We start from the raw sequence: 12790 nt of genomic DNA, 5'->3' as shown, positions 1-12790 counted from the left end.
CCTGGTAGTGTAGTGGATTATGAGCTGGGCTGCTAGAGGGGGGCGAAAGATGAGACTTTCTGCTCCCATAGATTTGCAAACTCAGAAATCCTATATAGAGTAGCAATGAATGAGTCAGAACTGACTGGGTGGCACAAAACCACCACCACCAACACCTTCACTTTCAGCTAACAACGTTGTATCATCTGCTTATCATAGGTTGTTAATGAGTCTTCCAATCCTAATGCCATCATGTTCCTCATATAATCTAGCTTTTTGCTCAACATACAGATTGAATAAGTATCATAAAAGCATACAACCCTGTCGCACACTTTTCCTAATTTTAAACCATTCAGTGTTCCCTTGTTCTGTTCGAACAACTGCCTTTTGGTCTATGTCCAGGTTCCTCATGAGCACAATTAACTGTTCTGGAATACCCATTATTCACAATGTTATCCATAGATTGTCATGATTTAAATCAGGGGTGGGGAACATTTTTTTGGCCAAGGACCATTTGGATATTTATAACATTGTTTGCAGGCCATACAGAATTACCAACTTAAAAATTAACCTATGTAAAAAATTTAATCTGTTATGTTTGGTTAAACATTTAATTAACTCACCACTTATGTGATAGCTAGAACTGCAGTTGCTTTGGTAGGGCTAGACCAAATGATACAGTTGGACATTCCCCACCCCGATCTACACAGTTGAAAGCATTTGCACAGTCAATAAAGCATACATTAATATCTTTCTGGTATTCTCTGCTTTCAGCCAAGATCCATTTGACATCAGCAATGATATCCTTAGTGCCACATGCTCATCTGAATTCAGCTTGAATTTCTGGCCGTTCTCTCAATGTACTGTTGCGACCATTTAAAAATTTTCTTCAGCAAAATTGTACTTGCATATGATAATAGAGATATTGATCATGATTTCCACATTCTATTGGGTCAGTTATCTTCAGATTGAGGCACAAATATGGATATCTTCCAATCAGTTGGCCAGGTAGTTGTCTTCCAAATTTCTTGGCATAGATTAGTGAGTGCCTCCAGGGTTGTATCAGTTTGTCTAAAGATTTAAATATGTAGTCTGTCAATTCTGGACCCTTACTTTTCTCCAATGCCTTCAGTGCAATTTGGACTTCTTCTTTCAATACAATTGGCTCTTGATCATACACTACCACTTAAACAGTTGAACATCGACCATTTCTTTTTGGTACAGTGACTCTATGTATTCCTTCCATCTTCTTTTGATGCTTTCTGCATCCTTCAATATTTTGCCCATGGAATTCTTCAATACTGCCAAGTCGAGGCTTGAATTTTTTTCAGCTCTTCCAGCTTGAGAAAGGCTGAGTGTACTCATCCCTTTTGGTTTTCTAATTCCAGGTCTTTGCACATTTCATTATAATACTTGACTTTGCGGTGTGTTTTTTTGTTTGTTTGTTTTTTCCTTTTACAGAGATCAAAGTTTATTTGTGGTTACCAGGGTGGAAGGCAGAGGGTAATCGGGGTTTAGCAGTGATGGAAAAATCACATTAAGGGTAGGGTTACACAGCCAATTATTGTAATTGCTGTTAATAAACTATACACATGTAAAAAGTTGAACTGGCAAAAGTTGTGTGATAGATATATTTGTAAAAATAACAACAAAAAAAGTAGCTGCTAAGGTTGCTTATATGCAACCAAACACATCACAGAATTGCGTTCCCTTGTCTGGAGGTCTAGGGTCATGGTTTCAAGGGGCATTCCAGTTAATTGGCCAAATAATGTCTTTGTTGCTGTTGTTAAGTGCCGTCGAGTTGATCCCAACCTATAGCGACCCTGTATAGGGTTTCCAGGGAGTAGCTGGTGAGCTTGAACTGCCGACCTTGCAGTTCAAACGGCTTTTACAGTCTGGCGCATTAACCCACAGTGCCACACCAGCGCACCAATAAGGTGCTTAGTGCTTCTGAAATACTTCCTTGTATAGTGCCTAGGATCTTAAAAGTAATGGTTACCATCATTGAACATTTTACTCAAAGATTCCATAGACAAATCCTAATCAAAAGGGGGGAAATACAAAACAGAACTGAAAAGTCTCATAAACTCTAGACTTTCTGAAACCATGAAGCATGGATAGACCATGAAACCCTCCATTTTACCAAGCATGATGTCCTTCTCCAGGGACTGGTCCCTCCTTGTATGTCTGAGGTATGAAAAGCTGAAATCTTGCCATCCTGACTTCTAAGGAGCATTATGACTGTACTTCTTTCAACACAGATTTGTTTATTTTTCTAATTGTCCATGATACTTTTATTATTATTATTCTCCAGCGCTATAACTCAAATGCATCAATTCTTCTACAGTCTTCCTTATTCACTGTCCAATTTTCACATGCATATGAGGCTACTGAAAATACCATGTCTTGGATCAGGTGCACCTTAGCCCTCAAATTGATTTCTTTGCTCTTGAACACTTTAAAGAGATCTTGTGCAGCAGATTTGCCTAATGCAATATGTCGTTTTTTTCCCAACTTTTTATTGTGAACTGAGTGAAGGTTTACAGAGCAGATCATCAGTTTTACACTAAACAAACCATACACTTTGCTTCACTACATGGTTGCAATCCTCTTCATGTACCAACAGTTAACAACATTTACCTCTATTCATTTTAACTATTGCATTCCTCCCTGTGTCAACAGCTATCTTCATCTTTACTCTGCTAACTTCTCTCATTGCATATTGCCCACCCTGTCACCCATGTTAACATGTGGCTACTCTCTAGCTCATGAATAATTTTCTCTCCCCCATCCCAGAACCATCATAGATTGTAATTAATCAAGAAAGTTTTTGTTTTGTTTTTAATAGCTTTTTACAACATTGGTTTCATACAATATTTGTCCATTTGTGATTGACTAAATTTCAGCAGAATGTCCTTCAGGTTCAACCATGTTCGGGAGTGTTTCACAGATTCATCATTATTCTTCAGTGTTTTGTAGTATTCTGTTGTGTGTGTACTGAAGTTTGTTAACTATTCTTTTGTTGACAGACATAGGATGTCTCCATCTTTTTGATATGTCTCTTGTAGACATATTGAAGGACCCTGTTTTCTTACCCATTCTGATCTTTATGTCTTGACTTTAATCCATTTACATTCAGTATAATTATCAATAGGTATGAATTGTTTGATGTCATTTTTCTGTTTTATTGTGGTGCTGCTGGTTTCTTTGTTTCAGATAATTTTCTATGACGAATTCATTTTGTTTGTGGGTTTTCTGTTCATTGTCATTTCTACTGTGTGAATGAATGTTTACTAAATCTTTCTGACTTTCCTCTTTTTTATTTTGATGTCAAGGTGTATTCTTTTTCTTTGAGGTCACCCTATAATTTGTTAATGTTTTCCCCTACTTTAAACAATCTGTTCTATCTTGAAATCTACTTGACGTTCTTGCCATTTGGAAGTTCTGTAGCTACACTATTTCCTCTTTAGCCTTATAGTTGACTTCACTATACGTTGATACTCTGTTTCACTATTTTCAGTGACTTGTAAATTAGTTTTATTTTAAATACTTCTTTATCTGGATTGAGTTCTGGGTGGTGTTGTCATGAATGGTTATCTCTGGATGTTAACTGCTGTTGTTGGTTCTCAGTCTAAAGAACACTTATTAGATTAGTGGTTTTTGCAAAGTTGTTCTGGTCATTAGAAATGCTTTTAATTTCTGTTTATCAGGAAATGTCTTAAAACAGTGCAGTTGTTGGACCCAGAAGGGAGTTGTTGGACCCAGAGGAGAGAGATCTCTGTGGGGCTCCTGAAATTCAAGAAGCTTGTGGAAGAGATGTGACAGCAATTTCTGGCCCTACATGGAGTTCCTACTGGCCTTGGTGTTATTATGCTCAGCGCATTCAATCTGGAAATACTTCTTAGGTGCACTTGAATGAACTGGTTTCAGTGATTGTTAGGACCACAGGGAAGCTGGGGTAAGGGTGTCTGGTTAAATGCTGGTCTGGTGGCTCTGTGGGTTTTGTAGGTGCTAAGTTGAGCCCATAACAACAACAACAAGCTGAGCCCACCTGAATCCAGGCATGAAAGCTGCACAGCTGGGCCTGCACCTCATGCTGGCATGGCTCCAAACCACGTGGCTCCAAACTCCCAGTGAGCAGGGTATGTGCGGGGCTAGATTAAGGTAGTAGGTGGCCATACCTCTGATCCACCAGGAAGAGAGTGAGGAAAAAGAGGTATTCTTGCCAACATGAAGTGCCTCTGCCTGGCCTCCTTCCAATGCCAACGCTGCTTACCAGGTCTGGCCAGATGTTCCCCCGGCAGTCTCCTCTCATCTTCCCTGCTCTACCTCTCCCAGCAAGCACTCCATCCACCTCTCTAACCTTTCTTTTGAAGTTCAGGGTGCCAGAATTTTCATCTGTATCTATTTTATTTTGTCTCTTGTTTCTTCGTTGGAGAGGGTCTACCTAGTCTGACATCTTGCTGAAGTCCTGACTTTGTGCTCTTGAGAAGTTTTAAATTTTCTCTTCAGCTCTTTCAATTTTTCATTTCTTCCATTCGCTTCAACTTCTCTATGCTCAGGAGCATGTTTCAGTCTCTTCTGGCATCCATTTTGGTCTTTTCTTTCCAGTCTATTTAATGACGTTTTTCTTTTTTCCTTATGTTATATTACAGCTTTCCTAGTCTTTGGTAATTCGTGTCTACTGCATCAAATCTGTTTTTGAGATGGTCTCTAAATTCAGGTGGGATGTATTAAAGGTCATATTTTGGCTCTTGTGTACTTGTTTCTCAATTTTCTTCAGCTTCAACCTGAACTTGCAGATGAGCAATGATGGTCTGTTCTACAGTCTGCTGCTGGCCTTGTTTGGGCTGATGATATTGAGCTTTTCCAAAACCTTTTCCCACGGATGTAGTCAATGTGATCTCTGTGTATTACATCTGGTGAGGTCCATGTAGTGTTTGTTTTTGTTAAGTATCGTGGAGTCAGTTCCAACTCATAGTGACCCTGCACAGGGTTTCCAAAGCTGTAAATCTTTACGGGAGTAGAAAGTCTCATCTTTCTCCCACGGAACAGCTGGTAGTTTCAAACTGCCGACATTGAGGTTAGCAGCCCGATTCGTAACCACTATGCTACCAGAGCTCCTTGAGGTCCATGTATACATTCACCTTTTATGCTTTTTTTTTTTTTTTAAAGGCATTTGCAAATTCTATAATGTCTTGCAATTTCTATAATGTAATCTCTGGCATAATTTCTATCATTAAGGCCATATTTTCCAACTGCTGATCATTTCTCTTTGTTTCCAGCCTTCACATTCCAGTCACCAGTAATCATCAATGCATTTTGACTGCATGTTTGATCTGCTTCAGATTGAAGAATTTGGTAGAATTCTTCAATTTCATCATCACTGGCTTTAGTAGTTGATGTGTAAAATTGAATCGTAGTGGTATTAATTGGTCTTTCTTGTGGGTATATGGATATTTGAGTTGTGACTTGTCAGCAAATGGAGCTCCATGTACGTCATTATGGTGAACTCTACTTTGAGGCAGCTCTTCCCCAGTTGGAAGAATGCCTTCCAACCTAAGAGACATATCTTCTGGTACTATATCTGACAATATTCTGGTGCTATTTTTCTTATAATGTTTTCATCTTCCAGCACTATATCTGGCAATGTCCCACTGCTTTTTATAAACATTGACTAAACATTCAAAAGTTGTCCGCCTCTCCTTATCCCTAGTCTGTCTTAGCCTGGAAACTCCACTGAAACCTGCCTACCATCAGTGACCCTGCTGGTATTTAAATTACTGGTGGCATAGCTTCCAGCATCCCAGCCACATATAAGCCACCTCAGGATGACAAACTGACAGAGGAGTGGTGGTATTGCTAATTAGGAAGACGAGAATAATAGTTTGGGAGTGAATGTGGGAAGCATGTGTTAGAAGCCTCACAAAGAGACCTTTCCTAGCCACCTTATTTGTTTTTGCCAGCTCTATACTCCAGTCAATGTAAAGAAAACAGAAATCCTCACCACTGAACCAATACACAACATTCTTATCAACAGAGAAAAGATTGAAGTCGTCAAGGAATTCATTCTTCTTAGATCAACTAACAACACTCATGGAAGCAGCAGTCAAGAAATCAAACGACATATTGCATTAGGAAAATCTGCTGCACAAGACCTTTTTAAATTGTTGAAGAGCAAAGATGTCAGCTTGAGGACTAGCGTGCGCCTGACCCAAGCCATGGTATTTTCAATAACCTCATATGCATGTGAAAGCTGGACAGTGAATAAGGAAAACCATAGAAGAATTGATGCTTTTGAGTTATGGTGTTGGAGGAGAATATTAAAAGTGCCATGGCTGCCAAAAGAACCAATAGATCTGTTTTGGAAGAAGTGCAGCTAGAGTGCTCCTTGGAGGCCAAGATGGCCAAACTTCATCTCTCACACTTGGGACATACTATCAGGAGGGACCAGTCACTAGAGAAGGATATCATGTTTGGTAAGGTGGAGGGTAAGAGAAAAAGAGGAAGACCCCCCAACGAGATGGATTGGCCAAGTGACAGCATCGATGAACTCAAGCGTGGCAACAGTAGTGAGGTTGGCCCAGGATTGGGCAGTGTTTCTTTCTGCTGTGCATAAGGTCGCTATGGGTCGGTACTGACTCGATGGCACCTAACAACAACATACTCCAGTCAGTTTTTATTGCATTTATCTGTTCTAGTATTTGCAGCCTTTATCATCTGACTTTTTTTTTTTTTTTTGGCTTGATTAATCTAGGTGGTACAAATGGCTAAGCACTCAACTGCTAACCAAAAGATAGGTAGTTTGAACCCCCTCAGCAACTTCATAGAAGACAGGTTTGGCGATTTGGTCCTGAAAGTTCACAACCTGAAAACCCTATAGAGGAGTTCTATTCTGTACACATGGGACTGCCACGAGTCAGAATTGACTCAATGGCAGTTCACATCAGTCTATCTCCCCAAGAGAGTGAGCTGCATGAGGATAGGAATCTTTTTCTTCTTTTCTTTTTGAAACTTTCTATTGTGAACTGAGTGGAGGTTGACAGACAAGATGATCAGTTTTACATTCAACAAATCATACACTTTGTTTCATCTCAGTGACTGGAATCCCCTCCATATATCAACATTGTCCCACTTCCTCCCTGTGGTTATTTCCCTTCTACCCTTCTTCCCATCCCTTCTCAACTTTGTCATTAGGAAAATGTTACCCTTTTGATTTTGAATGATTGACCATTCTATGGTGAGCATACAATGTTGTCGTCCCCCCTATATACCTATCTATTGTTAGCTGAAAATTGGGTCATGCGGGTAAGCTAAGTTCCAGACCTGAAGGGTGAGCAAGGATCATAGTCTTAGGTTCCTCTAGTCTCTTTCTGGCCAGTAAGCCTGGTCTATATATATATATATATATATATATATATATATATATATATAATTTTGAGTTTTGTTCCACATTTTCTCCTTCTCTATCTGAGAAGGATTTAATGTGATCCCTTTCACATTAGAGCATTGGGTCGTAGTAGCCAGACACTGTCTAGTTTTTCTGGTCTCAGGGTCATGGTCACTGATGTTCACATGTTCCGTTGGTCCATTGGGCTAGTTGAATCTAAATATCTTTAAATTACATTACTCTTCTTTCTTTTGCACATGGAAAGAACAATATTTGCACTTTAGATGGTGGTTCATGAGCTTTTAAGATCCCAGTCACTACTTAGTAATGTAGAATGTAGAACAGGGTCTTTGTGGATTTTGTTATGCCACTTGATCATGGAGGAGGACAGGAATCTTATCATTTCTGTTTAGATGTATCTCTAGTACCTGGTACAGTGCTGGCATATAATGTGTATTGGCTAAATTCATTGAATGAATGAATGAGGCAATCCAGTTATTACACTAAATTCTCTGAATTTCCATTCTCTCAATTTTCTGTTTGTATGTAAGCAGGATGAAGAAGAAGAACAGGATGTCTGCCCAGAGAACTGACAAGCACAGTGACTTCTACATCCCACAGTCCCACGATCCAGGGCATTTGCAAAATATGTTAGATGGAGGAGAGTATGCTCCTTTTGTATCTTCTCCCATGCTGGAGAGCAACTTTATCCAGGTAAATAACATTCCAACCTGGAGTTCAACCCTGGAATTTCTTCAAAGACAACTAACTGGCAAGGTTGAGAAGAGAATTGTTTTAAATGTGGGAAAGTGTGGTACAATTAAATGGAACAGTGTTTGAGCTTTGTTGTTGTTGTTAAGTTAGCAACCATAGCAACTCTGTATAGGGTTTCAGAAGAGTAGCTGGTAAGCTTGAACTTCCAACCTTACAGTTCAAACCTACCTTGTAGTCCAGAGCATTAACTCACAGTGCCACACCAGGAGCTTTAAACAACCTAAAATAACTTCAGTTAAACTTGAAATACTCTCTTTCAACTTTTCTCACCAAACTCTTACCAAGAAATCCTGTCCTAATGTGACCATAATAATGTATCATTGTCATATTCTTCCAAAATGACATGACAGGATTATAGCACTATTTAGAATATCCTGCTACAGGAAATTTTCAAGTAACTTCTTTCATAGATTTATAAGACATTTTTTAAAAAGTAAGATATGTGGCAAAACTAGTGATTAAACTGGATTTTGACTCAAGGGAAAATACAATTGTTAAATAGTCTTGGGAAGAAAAGTCTCCATCTCATAAGAATGTACCTTTCAATGCAATTGGGAACAATTTTAGCTTTCCTCTAAACATTCAACATTACAATATTTTGACCATGGAATGGGGAAATGAGTTAAATGGTATAGACCATACCCCTAAACTGTCATGTCAAAAATCTAACATTAAACACTAAGCTATGCCTTCTAATGCAAACACACTCAAGCATTTACTCAGCTGATTCCATACAAGAGAACAGGAAGGACAACAGACACTTCTTCAAAAGGTATGGAGGTCAGCAATACCACAGAATACCAGGTGAAGCAGGTTCAGGGCAGAGCTCCAAAACCGTGAACAACATAAGTAGGAATATTTTTAAAATTTGAAGGCTGATATCTAGTGGAACTTGTAGCAGAAGTAAGAAATCATGTACTTTTGAATCTGCTGGGCTCAGTGAACTGCAGCCTACAACTTGGGTTAGGCCAAATGGCAAGACCAAACAGAAGAACAGACCCACCACGGAATAATAACATGGGAACCTTGGAGCAAAGGTGGACAATACACTTTGTCAGTTTTGCTTTCTTCTGATTTTCTTTTTTTGGTATCTGTTCATTGACCACCCACTGTTTGCACACCTCCATTCTGGTGACTAGAGGGGGTGCCTGAGTGAGTGGACATCCCCCACACCCACCACTGGTGGGTTCTTCTGCCACACATGCGCACAGATACTCTCAGCCCAAGAGCCAGTCCTGAACTGTTCTTTAATACAGAAGAGGCCAGAACAAAAGGTGTGGAGAGGGAAAGAGTTTAAAAACAAAACAGGCTGAAAATTAAATTAAATCCTGTGGTATAGCATAACAACCAACAGTGGCATCTTGAAATTTATCAGATGGCCTTGAAGGCAAGAAGCTGAAAAAGGACATTAAAGTCATACTCATATTAGGCTACAGATTTTTTTTTTTTTTAATCTCCCTCCTCTCCCCTTTCTGCAATTATAAACTACAGTATCCAATCTAGTTTTTTTTTGTTGTTGTTGTTTTGCTGGGGGGTTTTTTTCTTGTTTTTTTTGTTGTTGTTGTTGCTGTTTTGCTGTTTTATGCTCCCCCTTTTACCTTTGGGGACACTTTCTCTCCCTATGTTACCCAAGAAGAGACAGCAGCTGCTGCCATTTGGTCAAGCTACAATCACAGACTATAAAACACCAAAATCCAGGCAAGAACCAATATCAACTGCCATACACCAGGGAGGTAGACTACACCTGTGAAAGTTACTCTGAGTTAAGCAATAAGAAGAGTGAAAAGGGAAGTCCGCATCCTGATCACATCTACCTGGAGGCAATCAGAAAGCATAAAAAAAAAACCAAAACACACATTCAATTAAGTATTAAGGCCATAGATAAATACTAAACATGTCCAAAACACAAAAGCAGATGACTACATCAGCACACTTCCAGAAACAAGATAAAATGTCTGAGACAAAGGACCTAGAGGTAGAGATGGACTACATTCTGGAAGGAGGGCAGGCCTTGGAAATGCCTAAGAAGGAATTCAGAAAAATGATTATGAAATGTTTCAAAAATACTTTACAATGGAGTTGAGAAAAATAAGTAAGAAGCCAGGAAAGAGCTACAGGAATAATCAAATAATATAGTTACAGCAGTGGAAAAAATTCAAAACCTACAGAAAGAGGTCCAAACGATCAAAAATAGAATATCAGAAACAGACAATACACTGAAAGAGCAAAGGAGTAGAATAGATGAGATGGAAGGCAGAACTAGTGAGCTGGAAGACATATCCCTCAATACCACTAAGATAGAAGAACAAATACAAAAAAGGATTAAAAAATCTTAAGAAAGTCTAAGATTCATGTTGGACAAAATGAAGAGGAATAACTTAATAATTATCGTCATTCCAGAACAGGAAGAATCACACAAGCCCACATAGGAAATAGTTGAAGAACTGCTGGAAGAAAATTTCTCTAACATCCTGAAAAGTGAAAAGATTAACATTCAAGAAGCTCAACGAACCCCAGGAAGGATAGACCCCAAAGGAAAATCACAAAGACATATCATAATCAAGTTCTCCAAAATCAAAGATAAGGAGCCACTCCTGAAAGCAGCTAGGGAAAACAGAAGTGTTACATGCAAAGGCAAGCAAATCAGAATGAACCCATGGGTGATTTTAATATACAGTTTTCAAAAATGGATAAAACAATCAGAAAGAAAGTTGACAAAGACACAGAAGAACTAAACAACACTATCAGCCAACTAGACCTCATAGATGTGAACAGAACATTCAACCCAACAACTGCACAATACGCATTCTTTTCCAAAGCACATGAAACATTCTCCAGAATAGACCATGTCTGAGGCCACAAAACAAATATCCATAAATTTACAAATATCAAAATATTACAAAGCATCTTCTCAGACCACATGCTATCAAATTAGAAATCAACAATAGGAAGACCAATGAAATCCAGTCAAATACATGGAAACTGAATAGCACCCTGTGGAAAAGCGATTGGGTAGTAGAGGAAATTAAATGTGAACTCACAAAGTTCCTAGAAACACATGAGAACGAAAACACAGCATACCAAAATCTTTGGGACACAGCGAAAGCGGTGCTGAGAGGACAATTTATTGCAATAAATGCACACATCCTAAAAGAAGAAAGAACCAAAATTAACACATTAACACAGCATCTACAAAAATTAAAAACAGACCAACAGAGGGACCCTACAGCCACCAAAAGAAAATAAATAAGAAATATTAGAACAGAAATAAATGAGATAGATAATAGAAAAACTATAGAAAGAATCAACAGGACAAGAAGCCATTTCTTTGAAAGGATTAACAAAATCGACAGACCATTGACAAACCTAACAGAAGAAAAGAGGGAGACAACACAAATAACTCACATTAGAAAGCACATGGGCAATGTCACAACAGAACCAAAGGAAATCAAAAGGATAATAACAGAATACTATGAAAAGTTGTACTCCAACTAATTTGAAAACAGAATAGATGGATACATTTTTAGAAAAATACGACCTATCTAATCTTACACAGAGTGAACTAGAAAACCGGAACAGACCCATAACAGAAGAAGAAATTGATCAGGCTATCAAAAAACTTCCAACCAAAAGAAGTCCAGGCCCAGATGGCTTCACGGGTGAGTTCTACCAAACATTCAGGGAAGAGCTGTCACGAATTCTACTCAAATTATTCCAGAATGTAGAGGAGAATGGAAAACTTTCTAATACATTTTATGAAGCAAACATAACCCTCATACCAAAACCAGGGAAGGACATCACTAAGAAAGAAAATTATAGACCAATATCTCTCATGAACATAGATGCAAAAATTCTCAACAAAATCCTAGCCAACAGAATCAAACAGCACATCAAAAAGATAATGCATTATGATCAAGTGAGATTCATATCAGGGATGCAAGGATGGTTCAACATTAGGAAAACAATCTACGTTATCCACCATTTAAATAAGAAAAAAGAAAAGAACCACATGATCATATTGATTGATCCAAAAAAGGCATTTGAAAAAATCCAACATCCGTTCCTGATAAAAACACTCAACGAAGCAGGAATTGAAGGGAAATTCCTCAAAATAATAAAGAGCATATATACAAAACCAACAGCCTACATTACTCTCAATGGAGACAAACTGAAAGCCTCCCTTCTGCAAACAGGAACCAGACAAGGATGCCCTTTGTCACCACTCCTATTCAATATTGTGCTGGAAGTCTTAGCAAGAGCTATATGGCAATGACAGGGAAATTAAGAGCATTAAAACTGGCAAAGAGGAAGTAAAACTCTATTTGTAGACAATATGATCCAATAGATAGAAGACCCCCAAAGACTCAGTAAAAAAGCTACTAGACCTCATTGGAAGATTCAGCAAAGTGGCAGTATGTAAGATCAACATGCAAAAATCAGTTGGATTTCTCTATACCCAAAGTGACAGCATTGAAAAAGACTTTAGGAAAGCAATACCATTTACAAAAGCAGCCCAAAGAATGAAATATCTAGGAATAAATGTAACCAGAGAAACAAAGGACTTATACAAAGAAAACTACAAAACACTACTACAAGAAACCAAAAGAGACATACAAAAATGGAAGAATGTACCATGCTCCTGGATAG

At 38.5% G+C, this 12790-nt stretch overlaps 1 protein-coding gene across 1 annotated transcript in view; it reads left to right on the top strand.

Annotated features, from left to right (window-relative positions):
- The first annotated feature begins 7924 nt into the window (after positions 1-7924).
- The window catches only part of FAM71D (family with sequence similarity 71, member D), a 27140-nt gene continuing 22274 nt past the window's right edge, over positions 7925-12790 (top strand). Inside the window, exon 1 of the mRNA XM_006873063.1 lies at positions 7925-8083. Coding sequence (XP_006873125.1) covers positions 7925-8083 — 159 coding nt within the window. The remainder of the gene's footprint in view (positions 8084-12790) is intronic.

This window comes from Chrysochloris asiatica, unplaced genomic scaffold (genome assembly GCF_000296735.1).
Source record: "Chrysochloris asiatica unplaced genomic scaffold, ChrAsi1.0 scaffold00221, whole genome shotgun sequence".
In the NCBI taxonomy this organism is placed as follows: Eukaryota; Metazoa; Chordata; class Mammalia; order Afrosoricida; family Chrysochloridae; genus Chrysochloris; species Chrysochloris asiatica.
The sequence above is the reverse complement of the archived record's forward strand: the minus strand, read 5'-3'. Positions and strand labels throughout refer to the sequence as shown.